The sequence below is a fragment of the Podarcis liolepis genome (genome assembly GCF_965112155.1).
Source record: "Podarcis liolepis genome assembly, chromosome: 1".
NCBI lineage: Eukaryota > Metazoa > Chordata > Lepidosauria > Squamata > Lacertidae > Podarcis > Podarcis liolepis.
Window position 1 is genome coordinate 134,360,397 of NC_139554.1, and position 17,170 is coordinate 134,377,566.

Sequence of the window (17,170 nt, forward strand, 5' to 3'; positions counted from 1 at the left end):
AATGTTAGTAAACCATAGCTGAGGTATCTGACAAACAATCACTTGATTCTTGGATTATTATGTTGTAGAAGACTTAAAGGCATCAGCAAGAACTGCTAAGACCGCACACTTTTAATCTTCATGTGCCTGGAAAGGGCTTCTGTTCCCTCTGGATCTGTGGACATTGATGGTAAAATGGGTACCAGGAGTGGTGATTCTGATTAGGGAGTTAATGGCATGGGACGTGTGGCAAACCATCATGGGAAAAGAAGTGTTTGGCATAAGGGATTTGATCTCTTTCTATTGTCTCTCCAAACAACAACAACTGAGGAGTCAAGGGCATCCACAAAATAGGCAGTTAAATGCAGAAATAACTGACATACTGTCAGGCCTACTCAGTCAGGTAGGGATGTCCCAGTTCCCTTCTCAGTTACTGACAGCTTTTTTGTGACCCATTTCCAGGCTCATTGAAGACAGATGAGTAGGTTTCTGTTGTTTGCCTTCAGCAATTCTGGCCTTTGCAGTGTTGCTGACATGTTGGTTTTGCTACCAAATGTAGTGGATTTTCAAAAGTGCATTCAGTGGGGTAAATTTCTGCCCTGTGGTCAGTTGGAGACGCTGTGTGTCTTCTTTTTTGTTCCCCTAGCAGAGGTCAGTGATCTTTGTTTATTATTTTCAGTGACATTACTGAATTGAGTTGGAAGCTGGGGAAACGATGTTTGTCAAGAGACTACAAGACTTGTCTTATTCTGGCCAATAAAAGCCTAAGGAGGATTTGAATCAGTCAGAAGAGTTCATGGCCAAGTGGACGGTGGCATGGTCTCTCAGGCGCCCAGGCCACCATTTGCTCCCGCTAGATGTCTGTGGTCTTCAGAGAAGATCAGACCAAGAAGAGGGGGCTGTGGCCTTCAAGTTCCGCAGGTAGGCTTCCTACCTTTGTTGGCCACTGTGAGAACAAGGTGGTGGAGAACTAGACGGGCTTTTGCTCTCATCCAACAAGGCTCTTCTTAGATTCTTGCTTTTATTACTAAGGTGAGGACAATAGCTGGTTTGGGTTCCAACCACCAGCCAAGGTAAAAATAACAAATACTTTTGTAGCACCTTAAAGACTCACACACCTCCTCCACCTCCTCCTCCTCCTCCTCCTCCTCCTCCTCTTCTTCTTCTTCCTCCACCCTTCATCCAAAGAACTAATAACTCCCCGCCCTCACCACCCAAGCATATGTATTGGGAAAAAATCTGAATGCCTGGTTGAAGAGAATCATTTGTGTTTCTTACAGTGTAAGCTTTTGCAGGCTACTACTTATGTCATCAGATATGTGGTTATCTTGAGTTGCAGGCATATATAGAGATGGGTGAGGATTGCGAACAGAGAAGCCAGAAGGAAATTAAAAGAAATTCATTCCTATTCTGACCATGGTGATTATATATTTAACAGTGGCCATTCATCAAAAGTGGCGTTGATAAGATGGGCCCCTTGGCCTCCATAAGCTACCCATACCCGTAGAATTTCTGACTGGACCTTTAACATTTCCCCTTCCTCCATGCCTTTCTACCATTTTACTCACCCTCTGCAATTCCTTGAGCTATGACATTCATTCCTCTCTCTCCAGCTCTCCCTGGGCAACACAGGCCCCAACTGCGCATGTGTGACAGCTTACCCAGTGCTTTTTTCTGGGGCTACGCAGGGCTATGCACACCCCTAAACATTTTGTGAATCTTTGTACTTTTGTTCATTTACTGTATTTACTTTTCCCAATTTGAACTATAAAATGGTGGTTTCCTTGAGTCAAAATGAGAAGACCCCTAAACATTTTTTTAAGAAAAAAAAGCACTGGGTAAGACGTTCAATTACCTATGAACGTCACAAGCTAACACTGGCCGGGAAATGCCTTTTATTAAGAATCGCAAATAGGTAAAGGCCAGTGCTTGGAATGAACTGGTTTGGTTGAACAAAGTTCACTAAGTGGCACAAAAAACACCACGAACAACACCTGAAAGTAGTTGCCACACAGGCTTTTCAGGAGGTGACACGTCCGAGTGACAAGGCCTCACCTGGGCCCCAAAAAATGTGTAGGTTTTACAGATGAAGCATGGAAGCCAGGAGGCTCAAGGTCTCCAGACAAATTGAAATACAGTCCAGTATTTTGATATTACTAAGTTTGTGTCCATGACCTTATTCCAGACAGTGCCATAAATTAGTAAAGTTTCTTGCTATAGGGAACAACCATGAAGGTTTAGAGCAGCCATTTTGTGAAGAGCCTGCATTCACCTCTAATGCGGCATAAAAATAAATTTAAACAGAACTTTAAAATGGATAATAATTTTGTCACAGAGGTCAGATCCTAGTTACCACTGTTTTAATGGTGGCAGCGTTGGAAGGGAGAATTCAAAAGCAGCAGAAGACATCTGGGGCTTATTCATGGAAAAAGTGAACTCCCTTTTGGCATCTGTATCTGATTATTATTATTATTATTTTTTACTCTTTATTTTTCACTTAACCAATTACCCACTTGGCAGGCATAAGATACGTTATCTATGACTTTCACCTTCTAGATGGTGTGTGATTTATTATTAATCATTACTATTTCTTCTTTTTTCATTTAGTTCCTTATTTTAAATTTAATTTTTACCTGATCAGATAATTGTAGACATTGCCTTCTCAAAATGAAATCAAATTCAATTAGCCAAAAAGTCATTGCATTAATGTCCATTCAAGCTCCAGAATGCTGGGAAACTGCAGCTGTTAAATCATACTATTTGGGCAATAGGGATATGGTCTGATACCCTATGTTGAGATTAGCTCTTGTTTCTCCACTACCGTGTTGGTGGATGGCTGTCAGTGGCAGAATAACGTGACCTGAAGAACCCATTGAATTTTGAATTGGCATATGAGTTTTCCACTGAAATCACCTACTTAAGATGGGGAAATGGGATAGCAAGACAGAATTCTTCCAGCAGGTGATGTATGTGTCAGTGTAGTGCTACCGCTTTAGAGCAATGATATTTGGTTGCTGAACCAGATCCTAAGCTGGCAGGAAATTCCCATTGGAGTGAATGGGACGTACAGCCAGATTCTAAAATATTTATCTGTATGTAAGAGGCAAGCACAGGGGACGTGGGTGGCGCTGTGGGTTAAACCGTGATAATTGACACCTGAAGCACATATTGCCTGGAATCATGCAATCATCTCCCTTAATCATCTGTCTTAAACCAAACCCTCTTGTAGCTGTCATTTGGTGCACTGGTCATTTGTGATCTCTCTTACCATGAAGTGAGTTGAGTTATTACCTTGCTTCAGTAATTTGTTGGCAACCTGAAGACGCACAGGCTATAATATGTCCAGAGGTTACAGATGACCTGATCCCCATGAAGTCTGAACTGTCATGAGCTAACTTTTTAATAAAGATATATGGATTTATTTTAAATAAATAAATAAAAAAATAATAAACCACAGAGCCTAGGACTTGCCGATCCGAAGGTCGGCGGTTCGAATCCCCGCAACAGGGTGAGCTCCCATTGCTCGGTCCCTGCTCCTGCCAACCTAGCAGTTCGAAAGCATGTCAAAGTGCAAGTAGATAAATAGGTACCGTTTCAGCGGGAAGGTAAATGGCTTTTCTGTGCGCTGCTCTGGTTCGCCAGAAGCGGCTTAGTCATGCTGGCCACATGACCCGGAAGCTGTAAGCCGGCTCCCTCGGCCAATAAAGCGAGATGAGCGCCGCAACCCCAGAGTCGGCCACGACTGGACCTAATGGTCAGGGGTCCCTCTACCTTTAAGAGGCAAGCACAGGTGAGCAAACTGCATATGGTCTTCCCCTACGTGGTACATTTACTGGCTTGCACATAACAGAACTTTCAAAGTCCCTAAATGGAATCATAGAAAGCTATGTCATGACTTCTTTTAAAACAAGCAGAAGACAAAAGAATCAACGAAGAAGAAGAGCTTTAGAAAGCTGGCTTAGAGCAGAAAATAAAAGCTATTATTGTGACGCTTTTGAACAGCATGTTTGTAAAACATGTTTTTTGGCTTTTGTCTACATCTCTGTCTGCAGGGAATTGTCAATATGTTGAAGAGCACATGAATTCAAAGTAAAAAAAAGCCTTTTCTATATAGTGACCCATGTTTTCATTCAGCTCCTGAATTCAGAGACAAAATGCATACCTTTCACCAGTATGATTAAGAAAAGGCTAATGGAGCTTTCCTACACACTGAAGCATGAAGCATGTATAATTTAATAACGCTGATAAATCTTAAAGCCAGGAGCATTTGGCGAACACATGACCCACTTTTTCAATCTATTGGAAACATTTACATAACAGCCTGATTCTCAGGCTTTTCGTTTTCTAGATAGAGGAAGAAGAGACAGAAGCACAATTGAACACCTTAAACTCGGCATGCCTCAAATAAATTTTGCCATTAAAGACTTAATAGAGCATTCTTGCAAGCCTTTCCTCTTTCTCCGTGCACCAGGATCACTCACTGGGGGCAAAATGGACCCACTGAAAAACAGGAATAACTACTGGTAGATCTCTGGATTGCAAACTCTTGCCCAGTCGAGGTATGGAGAATCCGTACAGCATATACCACACATGGAGAAACAAAATGGTTTGCAAATAATAAACTTGTCCCCTGTCCTCATTACAATTCCTTGGGGATTAGAGCGACACAGTCCTTCTGCCCTTGACTAACTTAGCAATTTGACAATCATCACACTATATTAAAATACTCGTGGCTTCCAAACAGCACAGGCCTCTAATCTCCAGTGTTGCTATAAAAAAATTCATTCCAGTAGCACCTTAAAGACCAACTAAGTTAGTTCTTGGTATGAGCTTTCATGTGCATGCACACTTCTTCAGATACACTGAAACAGAAGTTGCCAGTTCCTTCTATATAGTGAGAAGGTGGGGAGGGGTATTACTCAGAAGGGTGGTGGGAATGGGAGATTGGCAGATAGCTGAGATGAGCCTGTTGACGACTCTTAACAACTGTAATAGGTCTTACAGGAAAAAGCAAGGGGTGAGAAGGTGAGAAATGGCTTAGTCATGTATAATGAGATAAGAATCCAATGTCTCTGTTCAGACCAGGTCTCTCCATGGTTTTAAGTTTGGTAATGAGTTGCAATTCAGCAGCTTCTCTTTCCAGTCTATTTCTGAAATTCCTTTGTAGTAAAACAGCTACTTTGAGATCTTGTATAGAATGTCCTGGGAGATTGAAGTGTTCTCCTACTGGTTTCTCTGTTTTGTGATTCTTGATGTCAGATTTATGTCCGTTTATTCTTTGGCGTAAGGTTTGGCCTGTTTGTCCAATATAGAGAGCTGAAGGACACTGTTGGCATTTGATGGCATACACAATATTAGACGATGAGCAATTAAATAGTCCCGAGATGGTATGTGTGATGTTGTTGGGGCCAGTAATGGTGTTGTCCGGGTGTATGTGGCAGCAAAGTTGGCATCTGGGTTTATTGCAGGCTCTGGTGCCAGTGTCTGTGTTAAGTCTGGTTGTAGTATTATTGTGGGTTAGGAGTTGTTTAAGATTGGGTGGCTGTCTGTAGGCAATGAACGGTCTTCCTCCCAGAGCTTGAGAAAGAGAACTGTCATTGTCCAGGAGAGGTTGTAGGTCTCTGATGATGCATTGTACTGTTTTAACTTGGGAGCTGTATGTGATGACTAGAGGTGTTCTGTTATTTTCTTTTTTGGGTCTGTCTTGCAGCAAGTTCTCTCTGGGTATCAGTCTGGCTCTGTTGATCTGTTGTCTAACTTCATCTGCAGGGTATTTTAGTTCTGAAAAGGTTTGCTGTAGATCCAGTGTTGCTGTTATGTCCACCTACAAGGGTGGTCTGATGCTGTTGTTACCAGATTAGATTCACTTCCCCTTTTTGCAGTTCATAAGGAGGTGTCTAACAGCACAGTCCATCTAGCTGCAGCTGGTAGCTGTTTTCCAAGGGTTGGGAAAGGGGGGGGGGACCCTAGTCCTGCTGTATAGTCCTTTTAACTGGTGATGCAAGCTATTGAATCTTGGACTTAGATGCAAAGCACATGCTCTACCACTGAGCTGTGATGGGCTTATTGGGTATGTGCTTGAGACTGTGCATTTACATATAGTGCCCAGTGATAGCATTGCACACTGAATTTCTACTGCTGTGGGCAACACATGTACCACCATCACAAATGTCAAAATGTCAAACAAGTAAGCATGAAGGTCAGATCCAATGTCTAGTGTTGGTATTATTGAGCACCTGCTGAGGCCAGTACCCAAACTGAGAAGAAGGAGTCTCAAAGCAGCTAACATTCTCCTTTCCCTTCCTCCCCCACAACAAACACAGAGTGAGTGAGGCTGAGAGACTTCAGAGAAGTGTGACTAGCCCAAGGTCACCCAGCAGCTGCATGTGGAGGAGCAGAGACGCGAACCCGGTTCACCAGATTACGAGTCTACTGCTCTTAACCACTACACCACACTGGCTCTCCCCCGGTGCTTCTCCTCTTCCTCCTTGATGTCTCCATCTGTTTTGCTGCCCTCTATAGCCTGTGGGCAGTGATAAGGGCAAGGGAGCTTCAGCCTTCACTCACTTGGATCTCCCTTAGGCAGTGATGGAGACTGGGGGAGGGGCATGTGGCCGTGGCAAGGAGAAGGGGGACCACGGAGGATGCCATGTTGTTGAAGGGCTCTGCAAAATCCAGAGACAGCACTTGGGTTATTTAACATGGTTCCACTTGATGTGAGAGGGGAAATAAAGTTCCACTTCAACACTCCTCAGAATCGTACAGTTGGGCAAACTACTTAGAGATTGTCACACAAGCAAGCAGTACTGTATATAATATTTTTTTAAAAAAGCATAAAAACTTGTCATTATTGAATGGCTTGCAGAAGATAAGTAAGGCCAACACCTAGCTAGGAAACTTCATGGCATCTAGTTTTGATGGGAATATGGGGAAATAGTTTAGCATTTTGGTAAAAGACTAGTCAAAGTAAATTGGAATCACTGTAATATAAATTTACAATCTGTGAGATGTTAAAGGGAACAAGATGTATTGTGGCTATTTAAGTGCTAATGTTTCTTTATGCTGTGTTAAAGCAGAATTCTCCAGGATACCCATCTTAGTAAAATCATACGTATCCCAAATTATTCACAACTTGAGAGAGAAGAAGGAGGCAAATGGAAGATACAAAATATAGAGACACATCAAAGGAAAATTTGTTCTTTAGAATAACTAACAGCAGGGGCATAGAGTAGGGGGGCAGGGGGCCATGGACCGAGGTGCACAATTTTTGAGGGGGTACGACCCAGGGGCCGCCATGCAGACACCCCCAGCATGGCATGGCCTGATGCTCCTCCATGGCCACCAAGGGCTGCATCGACCAGCCAGACTCCCCCTGCTTTATTCCAGCGGGCATGGGGTTACTCCAGCGGTGGCAGCGAGGGCAGGACTTGTGCCCACCCACCAGCCCTGGGCACTGGTAACGGATGCTATGCCACCGACTAGGCCTGGAACACTCAGAGAAAGTTCTTCGCATAGATCACTATCAGTTTTCCAGGTTGTCAAAAGACTGAAAACATCTTAAATCTTACTTGTTCTCTTTACAGGTGGTTTTCTCCTGTGAAGTCACTTTCTCCTTGGGTCTCCTAATATCAGACTGTTTCCCATACCACCATAGAAGATGGAATCTAAAGTTTCTGAAGGTGGCCTGAATGTGACTCTCACCATCCGACTGCTGATGCATGGAAAGGTGAGCAGGGACCGTGTGCTTCCTTAAAACAACGTCCAGGAGCCAGTGATGATTTACTTGTCTAGATGCAAATGCTAAGATTGTGTGTCCATGTCACATATATTAGTTTAGTTCTCTGACAAATATGCGATTCATAACACAACAAACCTGGGAAACTGTTTAATTGGGGAAGTTATTGTTGTCCACCACTATCGGCTGAAGATCATGATCGCTGGCTTTTTTGAGATAGAGGCTCCCAACCAAAATCTCCCAGAGTTCAGACTTTATAGCGTTCTTGAAATAGTGCCCCAACCCTTCTATATCATCCAGTTCCCCATGGCCAAGGTCCTTCTGTAATGCCTGCTGGCAAGCAAGGTTTCTTTCTAATGCTAATTGAAAAGCTTCAGCGGATTAGTGGTGAAAAGTCTCTGATTTTGTCCTTCAACATCCTCACTGAAGGGTCCCAAAGCCACTTTCTCTGCTCAGGTGGTGATGGTGAGGCTTTACTTACTGATTCCCTTTCAGTTTGTTTTCTTTCAGTAGCAGCATTTCCCCAACAAGAGCCAAAAAGAAAAAGATATCCAGGGGGAACAGTATTTAAAAGTGCCCCCCTCCCCGTCCACCATTGGAAGAAGATGCTGGCCTTGAGGCAATTGTGTGTGTGTGGGGGGGTTAATCTGGATTTTCTATATAGTTCAGATATCAGCCTAGAAGACAAAATATGCACTGTACAAATGTTATGAAATTTAATAATGAACTGTGGTCAAGGCATCATTAAAGGTATTAAATATACATGTAATGAAATATCAAAGAGTGGGGTCAGACCCAAAAATGATTTTTAAAAAGCTTTTGGGGGAAATCAATCATGTTTCTGTTCTATTCACAGAGCTTGTAGGAGCACTCAATGCATGTTGTTTGCCTGATAGTCTTGTCTATTTCTTGAGTTTCAGTTATCCAGTTACTATAATTTTTATAAATTCCAAATAAAGGTTTATTTGGCTGGTACTCTAGTCTAGCAATGTTCTTATTATTTACAAAAGAAAGCATATGGGCAATTTTACCAGAGGCTGAATATGCCAGTGGTTCCCAACCTTTTTTTGGCCATGCCCCACCTAAGCATCTCAAAAATCCTGATCTCCACCACCACCACTGGGGCCATATAATTCTTAATTTTCAAAAAGTGAACTATTCACATGGAGAAAGCCTAAAAGGCCATTAACTGTTAACAACTCATTCTCAAATTGCCACCCCCTTAAAAATCAAATTGCCCCCCTGTGGGGGGGGGTGCACCACGTTGGGAACCACAAATCTATGTTAAGCTTCCAGCCTGAATCAATGGGCTGAAATGTTCAACCTGAAGCTTTTGAAGCCCTAAAGAGCTCTTTGCATATCCCACCATCCACTTCTGTGTGCTCCTCACCTGAGTGCAACTGAGCCATTTTGTATTTGGTGGACAGTCAGTACAAACAGCCCTGTTCAGAGTACCTGTTTCCCCGCAGAGCATGTGAGGGATTGCCTCAGATACTGTAATGGCAGTACTGTACTTACATTGGGCTTCAAAACAAACAAAAACTTAATAGAGAGATCTGTTTTTCCCTCTTCTGCAAACCAACCCTGCAATTTTATGATCTTATGATTGTCCTCCACTAGAAATGGTCACAGGCTGGATGCACATCCTGTGCTAGGAAAAAAGAAAGTAACACAAAAACACTTTTTGCTTAATATTGTGCTTAATATCGCTTTTTAATATTGCACTTAATATTGTTTTTTTAAAAGCCCTGAAGTACACATTAAGCAACTGATTTTTAAAAGATGGTGGAAATTATTTTAAAAACTACTTCTGGGGCGGCGCCATCGGCAATGGCGGACTCCCTCTGAACTGGAGGGACTAGCTCCGCGGGAAACGGGTCTTCTCCACTACGGCGAAGCGGGGAACCTTTTAAAAATCACAGGTGGATGAAGCCTGTGACCATGGGACTCGGCGGGCACCTTTAGCGCCCCCCCCAACTCGCTAAGGAACCCACTAACGGGCTCCGAAGTGCAGAGGGGGAAGTGGTGCGGTGCTTTGAGTCAACTGCTATTTCCGCGGAGCGGAGCCGCATAGCCGTTGCCGGAGAGCGCTGCCTTTTTCCTGGGACAATTTGGACTCTAAAATAAGCACCCGTGAGTACTTAGATTTTGAACAACTGGACATTAAATGGGGACTTGTGAGCAGAAAGGAATTGGATCTTAAAAATCTATTTTAATTTGGTACGGAATGGGAAGGTCTAAACAGGAAGTCAGCCTTCCGTTCTTTTGTAGACAGAATAAAGCAAAGACAACGTAAACTAGAGCTCAGAAAATCGCCTTTAAAGAATTGGATTTCATCATTTAAAATTGTGGAAACCCCCCTTCGACAGCAGGAGAAGAAGGGGGATCTTTTTCGGATTGTTTAAAGTGAGTTTAAAGTAAAGCAACTTTCCTCCGTCCTGATCCTGGAGCGGGGTGTCAGGACTGACGTTTGAAGTTCATTGACCAGAGACAAGCGTTTTTGACAGATAGCTAAAAGAAGAGAAACATAGTGATTCCACTGCTTCCCTTCCCACTTTAAAGGAATAAATATTGGCAAAGTATCTCAAAAAGGGAAACTTTGTTGCAAGAACAAATAGAAGTTTTCCCCCTAGAGGGATACTGTGAAACTGTAACCAACTCCAGGGAGCCGGCAGCTGTTACAGATTACAATTGTGGGAATAGGCATTTGACCTTGCAGGACAATGTATTCAGAAACTTTGTTGTGTGCTTTCTATAAAACAAATGCCCTACTGGAACAGTTACATGAGAAGGTGAATTTGATGGCGACTTCGACTAGAAATTTTGAACAGGCAGTGGGAAATTTTGAACAGACAGTGGGAAAATATGTGGAGCCCACCCAGGAATTAAATCAGGAGTGTGTCCTGACAGAACAGGCCCAACAGGAATATGAGTTTTCGGATTTGACAAATGAACTTGGAAAAAGCCAGATTTGGAAAGAAAAAGTTTGGTTTGGCTTGGAAATGGAGGGCTGGATTGACCCCCCTATGCTGGGATGTTTGGACTTTTCAAATCTGGCAATGGGCCGTGAGATGTTTGGGATTGTGGGGGCTCTTAATTTTGGAGGGTCTTTGAAACATGCTTTTAAATACCATATGGAATTCAGTGTTGAATATGGAAAAGGAGCTGATCTGTCGAGAAGGGTTAAAAATATTGCCAAGCTGGAGTTACCACGAGCAGGAGACAAGGGAAAATACAGTTACAAATATGAAGAAGAGCTTTGGAAGGGACATGGAAGAGACTCGAGGGCCTCGGATATAAGGTTGCCAGGTTAATGGGCTAGATCGATGGGATAATAAGGACTGACAAAACCCGGAACCAGGAGGAAGGGACGTTGGATGAAGAGTGGATCTGTTTGTATTTCTTTTTTTTACCATTAGAACTGTTTTATAAAATTGATGAATGTCAGAAAAATGTTGGAATGAAATTACTCGGCTTTAGTAAAGATGTTTAAAGAATTATGAAAGAATATTATGGTTATGAGAAGTTGGTAAGGATAAGAGTTAAGTCTTAAGCTTTAAGGTTTATTTTCCTATAGAAAGACAAGATTAAAACAGTTTAGGGTAATGTAATGACAGAATATTATGAAATATGGAAAGGATTTGCTGGGATAATTAATAACTAGGATACAAAGAAAGGGAGGAGGAGGAGGTCAAAGAAAGAAGGTAATGACAGTTGAGGATTGGAGAATAATGAATTTGTTTTTAAATGTTCTTAATTGTTTGTGGTGTATTTTTGTATTTTTTTCTGTATCTTTTTCTTATTTTTGAATTTGTATTCGTATGGTTGGAAGGGGTTTGTTTTTTTCTTTTTCTACTTTGTTAACTATTTTTATTTTCTATTTTCTTCTGCTTTTATTTTATTTTGTAACACTTTGAAAATCTCAATAAATATCTTATTAAAAAAAAAGAAATTATTTTAAAAACTGCCATTCAGGTGAATTAGACATTTTCTTTCCGCATCCACAGATCTAAGCCACTCCAACTGGAAAGAATATAGCAGCATAATGAATACAATATCCCAAATAGGGTGCAAAGTCTATTGCGTTCTTCAGAAGAAGAGCAGTGACTGGGTTGCACCAAGAGCTCTCTGTTGGGAAGATAACCTCTGTGGCCCATATCATTTAATTAATTTCAGTCTCAGCCAAGTATGTTTATTAATGAACGTTCTTGAATTCTTACTTTGTTGCAATTTTTCTTTTAAAACAGGAAGTTGGAAGCATCATTGGGAAGGTAATTTCTTCAAACTATGCATCTTAATGCTTCAATATTGCCTGTGTTTACAAACTGCACATGTGGGAGGGAAATGCCCCTTTCCCAGCTGATTTTTTAGTACAAACAAGCTGTAGTGTGTGGTTTGGTGGAATGAGATGTGTTTACTCACTTTAGATTTCTAGGTTTGCCTCCAGAATTTACTACCAGTAAATTCTTTAATAGGACCGCAAATAATAATCTCCATTTATGTGAAAGAGGCCAGATGGCACGCTATACCCTGCCATTTGTACAGTTCACCTACAATCAGATTCTTCTGTTAATTTAATAATTTGCTAGAAGGTCAATCAGGTAATTTCAAAATGGCTGATGCAGACAAGTTTGTTACCTATAAAGTAGCTTTAGATGTCCTAGCAGTGAGAAAGCTGCAGGCTTCTTTTTTGATCCCCAACAGTATTGACTGCCAAGGGGATTAAAAAACATGATTTACTGTTTCAAGTTTTGACAACTTGTATATGTTTAGCTTACTTTTCAGTTGTTTGTTTTTATGAGTTACATTGCAATGGCCATTGACTGCAAATAATAAAAATCTGACTGGCTGACTAAAATGGGACAAGCGATTCGGCTGCCCTGAACTTTCTTAAGATGCACCTTCTATATTATTATTATTTATTGAATGTATATACCTCCCTATACCCAGGGGTTTCAACCATCTACCTCAACCACAGCCTAGATATCCTTAGGTGCAAGGCAGATAGGGTGTGCCTTATGTAAATGGGAAAATCACGTCTTTCATTTTATGATTATTAAACATAAACATTTATTTCAAAAATCAAAACAACCGCCTATTCTTCCCCCGAAAATGGTGCTATAGTGTTGTCACTCTCATTTGTTAAAGGATGCTTCCACACTAGCCAGATATTCTCTTTTAGCCAGAGCTTGATCTACAGTACCAAATAGAAAAGATTAAAAAAGGGGCAAAAGAAAAGACAGAAACAATTATTAGTAGTATTCTATATTTATTTATGCCCTTCCCTTTTCTCTGATGGGACTCAAGGCAACTTACAGCTAAAAACAAGAACCACTAAAAACATAGGAAAAACCAATAATTAAAATACGATTAAACATTAATAGAATTAAAATCATATACATATAGAAAATCTGTTTAAAACATACCAATAATTACAAAAAAAACCCAGCTCAGGACCAGTCCTTTCATTAAAAGCCTGTTGGAACAAGAAAGTCTTAGCCTGCTGGCGGAGATCTCTGAATGAGGAGGGGCCATATAAAAAATTAATAAAAATACATACATAAAATAAAATAATTCCCCATCTGGAAGCCCCCATGCACAAATGCCAGTTGTTGCTACAACCACATCTGGAATATATTTAGAAGATATTTCAAAATGGGCTTCAAACATCGCAGGAGGTGGGGCTGTATTCTCTCCTCCATGTGCCATAGTGGTAACTTCTGAAGGTGTGCATGTACCAAGATGCGGGACGGAGTGAGCACCTCAAGGGGAAGGTGTGATTACAAGAGCTATTGGAGAGGTGGAGAGACAGACCCAGCTTAAAAGAAGCTGTGATTACTTTCTACAAATCTATCTGGGTCCTTAATAGAGTGGGGTCAGGCAAGAGCTGTCAAGTGCCTTAGACCAAAAACAGCTGAGCTGTCCATTAATAAATGTAGCGGCATATTGGGCAAAGGATTTGTCTTTAACAGAGCCGAATTCTAAAATTTTCCTCAGTCTACAGGGCAAACAGGTTCACTAGATTTTCGAGATAGGATGGTTATGTGCATCAACAGTGTGTTTTCCCAGTGTTGTTCCCTGGATACAGGGGGAGGCATTCACCGTTCCACCAGGGCAAGCATTTTGGCTTGCCAGATGGAAGGCTCTCCCTCTCCTTCTTCCCCCGCAGGCTGTTCCAGGAGTTCTCCCAGCCTCCTGAGCCAATTTTGAATGGAGGGGAAATCCTGTTACACAAGCAGCCGTCCTTGTGCAGGGCTTCCGCCGATAGGACTCGTTAGTTAAATCCCTCCAATAATAAGGCAGACATGCTAAAATCCTTTATGGCATGTCTGTTAAATTTGTCTCAAAAGTGTTGATATGATTATAGCAGTTATTTTGCATCTTTTTCAGAAAGGAGAAACAGTGAAAAAGATGCGCGAGGAGGTAAGTGTCCAGTCCTTCCTGGTGATGTTGCAGCTTAATATGTAAACTAGTATGATGATTTCAGAATGGAAGATCACAGGTGAAAAGGGCCGCGTGTTTTTGTGTGGTTGAGGGGGTTAAGTTTCTTTTCATTAGTAATGTGCTGGAACATTCTGGAACAGAATGTAGGAACATTCTGCGTAACTCTCACAGATGACAGCTGAAGGAGGGATCATGCTTTCCTGTGACATATGCCCAGTGCAGACAACTGTAACCCAGAGATACACAACAATCTTGTAGGGCAGAGCTTTCCAAACTTTTCATTTTGATGACACACTTTTTAGACATGCATCTTTTCATGACATGGCAATTCAGTTTTACACCTACACACAGCAGCTGACACACTAACATATCACAACACACAGTTTGGAAAGCTCTGCTATAGGGCATGTATTGCTTGTAAGATGTTCTGTTTGAGGGGTTTTTCCACACATGGTTTTACAGATATTTTTCTTATATCCAAGGTAAGATATGAGTAGACATTACATGAGTAAATATAACTAAGCAGATTATCTGAAGAAATATAACTAAGCAAGTATCTGAAGAAGTGTGCATGCACACGAAAGCTTATACCCAGAACAAACTTAGTTGGTCTCTAGGGTGCTACTGGACAGTTTTTTAATTTTTTAATTTATTTAAGCAGATTAGCTTTGACATCATGTGTACTTCACATGTGTTGATTTTATAAATATGTGGTGCAAATAATATATCATATGTAATTACTATATGTATGACAAAGTGTGGTCCTTCCATTCTAGAGTGGTGCACGAATCAATATTTCTGAGGGAAATTGTCCAGAGAGAATTGTCACCATAACAGGCCCCACTGATGCCATCTTCAAGGCTTTCGCCATGATTGCTTACAAATTTGAGGAGGTAAGCAAATTATTTCATAATTTTACAAGAAGTTAATAGATAGGCATCTTATTGATGAAATGTCTTCACAAAACTGCCCATCAGCCCAGGAGCGAATGCAGACCTTCTAGCTGGAAAAGAAGCCCCACTCTCACCTGACAGGACAGAGGCAGCCGCCTTGGGTGGTAGAATCCAAGGGACACCAACGCAGGTGCCGCTGACAACTGCGGTGAAAGCTTCCAGGTTTCAGGGAGGTCTTGTGAAAGCCCTGTGAAATCTCATGCAACCTTGCAAGATTTCACAGGGCTCTTTCAAGATCCTGCCAGAACCCAGAAGCTGCCACTATGTGACCCCCTGGTAAGCAAGGCTTGGTGGGGGGTGGCAAGTGGCAAGTGGCAGGCACACAGGGCAGCAGGGGGACACACAGGGGGCACAGGGAACATGTGGAACCTACTTACAGGCATCCCTGGCATGGTATGTTGTGCTTCTCAATCCAGTTTGCAAACAGTATGGACTGATTTCTTTAGGAGGCTGGCTATACAAAATATAGTTGAGTTGAATGGAGGTTACATTTTGTTTAGTTCTCTAATCTTCTAGCTCTATGATATTGTGCTAAATGTATAGCAGTTACAATCTACCATAACAATAAACTTATTCTTAAATCAGGAGATTCAAGCAATTATCTCGTAAGCTTTTGAGAGATTCACTTCTTCCTTGTGTGCAGGCATGCTTTCTTGCCTTCTCAACTTAGCAGGAATAGAACAATTCTGTTTATTCACTCACAGGCTCATCATAATGTCCGCCTCATTTTAAATAAGGTAGCATTGTCATCTGCATCATAAGGCATTTTCTTTCTTTCTGTTCAAAGGATATAATCAACTCAATGAGCAATAGTACAGCTACCAGTAAGCCACCCGTAACATTAAGGTTGGTTGTGCCAGCAAGCCAGTGTGGGTCGCTGATTGGAAAAGGAGGCTCCAAGATTAAGGAAATCAGGGAGGTAAGCAGAGACAGGCTTTGTAGGGTGCCTGGTGGAAAGTCTGGTTATGCAGATTCTCCCATTTAATTCAGCTTTGGGGATTTGTTGTTGTTGTTTTTGCATGGGGGGATGGGAAGGTAAAAATACTCCCTGATCTTCAGGATTAGGACAATCTTTTAAAAAGAAAAGGGGGGGAAATAGTGGGGTGGGACTTACCATAAGAGATTTGAGGCAGCAAATTTGTTTTCCGCTTTTTCTTTTTTTAAACAACAACATTTCCATTGGGCCATTTTTAATATCAGAGATCTAATATTGTTCCTTATTTTTTTATCTTGCCTGTGCAGGCAGAAAACAATGAGGGGATAATTAGCAAAGCAAATGGGGAATTGGATTTCACTTCTTGATCCACACATGAATTCCCTGCCAAATTTTAGGTGCTTGCACAAGACTAACAAGCTGCCTGTCTATATTTACTTGTTTTCTCTTCTTCTCTCCCTACCTTCCTGCTCTTCTCCAGTCTACAGGTGCTCAGGTTCAAGTGGCGGGGGACATGCTGCCCAACTCTACAGAAAGGGCAGTGACCATTTCAGGGACCCCCGATGCTATTATCCAATGTGTCAAACAGATCTGTGTGGTGATGCTGGAGGTACAGTCTGTAACAATGGGGGTAAAGTATACAGAAAAAAACCAACAACTGAAAACTTGGACAATGTACCTTTCTTGTAATTCAGTTACTCTTTGGTATTGTTATGGCTTCCTGCTTGCTAAAGCATTCAACTAATTATGGTTTCAAGGCATCTGCAGATTACACAAATGATTTCAAAAAGACTTGAAGCAAAATAGTCAGCCTCCTATAAAGACATTGGCCATAAAGCAAAGTAGCCAGTCTAGTTTCTTGCCTGTTTGTTAGATACAAAGTGGAGCGTATCATGAGGAATGTATAAAAGATGGAATGGAACACTCCAATGGTACTTTAATTAAATAATAATAATTCTCCAGAAAACCAAAACTAACAGAGGAGCAAGCAGAGAAATAGTAGATTAATAAGGTCATCACTGCTATTCTTCTAATTCAGGGTGGTCCAACTTCTCATACCAAGTGGGTCGCAAGAGTACTTTGACATGGAACCTGCAGGCTGCACACTCCCATATCGTGGGGGGC

At 41.6% G+C, this 17,170-nt stretch overlaps 1 protein-coding gene across 36 annotated transcripts in view; it reads left to right on the forward strand.

Annotated features, from left to right (window-relative positions):
• Positions 1-17,170, forward strand: part of PCBP3 (poly(rC) binding protein 3) — a gene marked incomplete at both ends in the record, with an annotated part of 77,163 nt that overhangs the window by 27,489 nt on the left and 32,504 nt on the right. For 15 of the 36 annotated variants that reach the window (XM_083474419.1, XM_083474400.1, XM_083474393.1 and 12 more), the window contains 6 exons: positions 7,563-7,705; positions 11,962-11,985; positions 14,105-14,137; positions 14,935-15,051; positions 15,899-16,030; positions 16,527-16,676. In XM_083474419.1, the coding sequence (XP_083330545.1) occupies positions 7,637-7,705; positions 11,962-11,985; positions 14,105-14,137; positions 14,935-15,051; positions 15,899-16,030; positions 16,527-16,676 (525 nt within the window). The other 21 variants (XM_083474397.1, XM_083474398.1, XM_083474404.1 and 18 more) reach the window with 11 other exon arrangements.